This window comes from Hordeum vulgare, chromosome 3H, assembly GCF_904849725.1.
Source record: "Hordeum vulgare subsp. vulgare chromosome 3H, MorexV3_pseudomolecules_assembly, whole genome shotgun sequence".
Classification (NCBI taxonomy): domain Eukaryota; kingdom Viridiplantae; phylum Streptophyta; class Magnoliopsida; order Poales; family Poaceae; genus Hordeum; species Hordeum vulgare.
Window position 1 is genome coordinate 521,542,659 of NC_058520.1, and position 3,702 is coordinate 521,546,360.

At 51.8% G+C, this 3,702-nt stretch overlaps 1 protein-coding gene across 1 annotated transcript; it reads left to right on the top strand.

Moving 5' to 3' along the window:
* Positions 1 to 1,907: 1,907 nt before the first annotated feature.
* On the top strand, positions 1,908 to 3,112 carry LOC123440394 (sigma factor binding protein 1, chloroplastic-like). The gene has a single exon (XM_045116965.1). The coding sequence runs from the start codon at positions 2,248 to 2,250 to the stop codon at positions 2,731 to 2,733; it is 486 nt and encodes a 161-aa protein (XP_044972900.1). The 5' UTR covers positions 1,908 to 2,247; the 3' UTR covers positions 2,734 to 3,112.
* The last annotated feature ends 590 nt before the right edge of the window (positions 3,113 to 3,702 follow it).

Consider the following 3,702-nt stretch of genomic DNA (forward strand, 5'->3'; position numbering starts at 1 on the left):
ACCGGCCACTTCCCCCAAAGCGTTCCTGCCCCGAAAACGACCCAGCGACGTGTCAGCGGGCGGTAGAACCCGTTGGCCCTCGAGTACGTACCACGGTGGCCAAGCATGTGGTGTGTGCGTGCGAGCAAGCAGGAAATCTGCTGCGGTAGATATGGACCAGAGACGCGGACGTACACGAAATCCTGCAACTGGTGCAGGCGAGTGGTGCATTGGCATTGCCTTATTGAGCCTGCCTGCCGGGGACGCGCGGTGTGGTCCCAGCAGAGAAGGAAGGGGGGCTTCAACTGCAAACGTCGCCCTCTCGCCGTCCCGCTTCCCGTCCGGTCCGGTCCGGCCCGGCCCGTGGGCCCGCCCCCACAGCGGGCTGCATTATTTCCTATCCGTCCGTTTTTCCCCTCCGCGCACCGGAGGCCGCCTCCGCCCCGCGCTCTGGTTGGCCGGAGCCAGCTGGCGGGGCCCGCGGGACAGCGGGCGCGCGCCCGAGGGTAAGCCGTGGCGGGCGGTGCGGAAAGGTTTCCGTGAATTTTTATTGTATATACGTATCACGTCAGCGCCGGGCCCCCGGCTGATGCAGGCCCACCCTGTGGTCGTGCGCCACGTCCTGGATGCAGATCGCGGCGTGGGCCCCGTACGCTAGTTCTGTCTCGGTTGTTTGCGCTTTCTCATTTAACCCTTCCTCGTGGACTGCGCCCCTTCTCCCGCTGCCGCCCTGCTAATATAAACGCTGCGTTCACCCATGCACGCGCCTTTTCAACAAGTAATGGAAATACACACACGCCGTCATTTCATCTTCGTAAACAGCTTTCTTCCTCGCTTTTTTCTCTCCCAGGAGTTGCATCATTCTTTTGCTTTGCAAGTATGAACTACGGCATGAGCAAATGGGGATTGGTAGCTCAACAGCCAACCCCAACTTCTCTAATAATGTTATAATAGCCCCATTCCTATAAAATGGGTGGCCGATCCAATCCACTGGCATCCCATTCTTATAACCTCTAACATGACCATATATAATCTTAATGGTGATGTCGAGAGCTACAGAGGGTGCTTTGTGCCGATCGTGTCGATAAACAATATGGAGTTTAGTCAACCATTGAGGGTGGCCACTTTAATTAAACTAGCTTTCTTAATTCCTTGCTAATTTCATAATATGCTTGTCTTCTTACTCTCTTTAGTACGTACATCTTAAATATGCCCACACACAAGATCACACTCCTAGAGGAACCCCTTGTGTTTATTTTTGACATCTTCATGAAGTAGCGACCAATTATTACTCCCTCTGTAAAGAAATATAAAAGCATTTTTAGATCATTGTTTTAGTGATCTAAACGATCTTATATTTCTTTACGGAGGAAGTATTTAATTAATGTTTTCTTTATGTGTATGCAACTTCAAATTCAGCTGCGTCAAATATAGATTCTTCTATTCCAGTTGCCACAAATTACTCTTACTTATTTTACCCCCAAAATGTCTGCACACTCTATGAGCTGAGGATTTATTTATTTTTGACTAAATTATAAAAGAGCAGCTACCTTTTATTTTTCTTTGCATAAAAAAGCACCTACCTTTTATTGTTCTTTGCATGATTCAAAAGGCAACTTGGTAGTATATATTCCCTGCATTGCAAAATAAAGGACATGGTTTGGCTGTCCATTTCTGTACTTCGGCCATAAAAAAAGTGTAAAAAAAATCCCGATAGCATTATAGACATAGTTTAGAGTGTAGATTCATTCATTTTGCTTATATTTAGGAACTGAGGGAGTAGAATCCAAGTGTCTCCATGTTTAGAAAACCATGGGGGTATGGTAATTGTTGTGGCCGTAGCTGATTGCCCCCTTTTTTTTTTTTTTCTCTAGGTCACATGCGTAACCAGCGGGGCGGGGCTGCTCGTGTAATCCTCCAATGCGAGCGAGCGCCCGCCCGGTCTCCGGGTTGTCTCCATCGTCCCGTCCATCCATCCATCCATCCAAAGCAGACTCGGCTCCTCCCTCGAGTTACTGCTCTACTCTCCTCCTTCCAGGACGCCTCCCAACTCCCATCCAGGACGGCGACCACCGCGTGTTGAGCTAAAAATCCCCCACAATGCCAGTAGCCTTTGTCCTTACATGGCCAGGACCAGCCGCGGCAGAAGCCCTCGCTCTCCTTGCTTCCTGCTGAGACGAATTAACCACCAGATCGCCTCGCCGCCGCTCCCCTTCCTGTCCTGTCCTGCCACTGCCCGCCCATCCATTAGCGAGCTGAGCTGAGCTGATGGATCACCGGAAGCAGCGGAGCCCCAGCCCCCGGAGCGGCGGCAGCTCGGGAAAGCACGGCGGCAAGGGGCCGGGCAGCAAGTCGGGCGCCGGGGGCAGCAAGAAGCCGATCAAGGTGGTGTACATCTCCAACCCCATGCGGGTCAAGACCAGCGCGGCGGGCTTCCGCGCCCTCGTCCAGGAGCTCACGGGCCGCCATGCCGACCCCTCCAAGTACAACACCGACGACGGCGGCGCGGCGCAGGACCTCAGCCTCAGCCCCAGCCCCGAGGGGAGCGCGGCTGGGTCGACGCCTGACGCGGCCGTCCCCGGCGGCCCCGCCGCCACTGGAGGCCAGCCGGAGCTCACCGCGGCGCCGTTCGGCGACGGCGAGGACGAGGAGGACATCTTCGGATCGCAGCTGCTGGACAACGACTACAACGACTACGCCGTCTTCTCGCCGGAGACGCCCCTCTACGACTTCCCGCACAGCAACAAGGTGTAGTGACCAGTCACCCGATCCCTCCCGCACGCTAGCTGCATGTTAGCTGACGGCCTGACGCGTGTGCCCCCCGCTCCTTATTTGCATGTCATTTGAGGATTTCGCTGTATTGCATGTGTGTGCCGCTATGATTTGTGCTTGTGCGTGCGTATGATCCACCATCTGCTAGCCCCAATTTAACCCGTCGCATACCCATGATCGGCCTCATAATTCCCCTATACACATATCTATTTCGGGTCTCCGTGTTCCTCTTTCCCCTTCTCTCTTCTCTTGTGTGTGGACAAGGCTGTAGTGGATGCAATGTGCTACGTAGTGTACAAGTGTACATATATGCCTAGATGTTTCGATAATTCACCTTCTCCCCGGGCCGGGGTTTCGATTATTTCATACTGTTTCTCTGATTTTATGATCACCTAGCTAGTGCTTTCTTTGGCATGCTCAACTGGCAATTTCTCGAGCACCACCACTTGTGGGTGTTACTTTCGGTATGGGGAGCTAGCGTGTGCGTGCAACTGTACTTGATCATGCCTAGGCAATGCGCCATAATTAAGCAGTATGAACGTGTTTTCCTGAAATCCCGGCGAGACACGATCAAGCCGAGCCTTAGCACTAGAGCAATCACACGACTGAAACAATTCAGAAAATATTAGCGTTTCATTAACTAAATCACATTTCCTTTCTCTCCCCTTCATTACGTCTTGGATGATCAAAGATAGGATCCGAGTCCCAAGAAAACACGCATCTGCTGCATGCCATGCTGCAGCACCACAATTCGCTGCATGCTGCTTTGTATTCCTCTTCACAATTCTTCAGAATCTAGATGTTTAGCGTCCTTTGATTTGTTTTTGCCCTACTCCTTAATTTGGTTCTTCTGATCCTATTTTCTTCATTGTATTGATTTCATTTGCTACCATGATTCTTCTACATCAACCGAATGGGTTAACATTCCGTAGTCTGCCTTTTGTTCTTTAA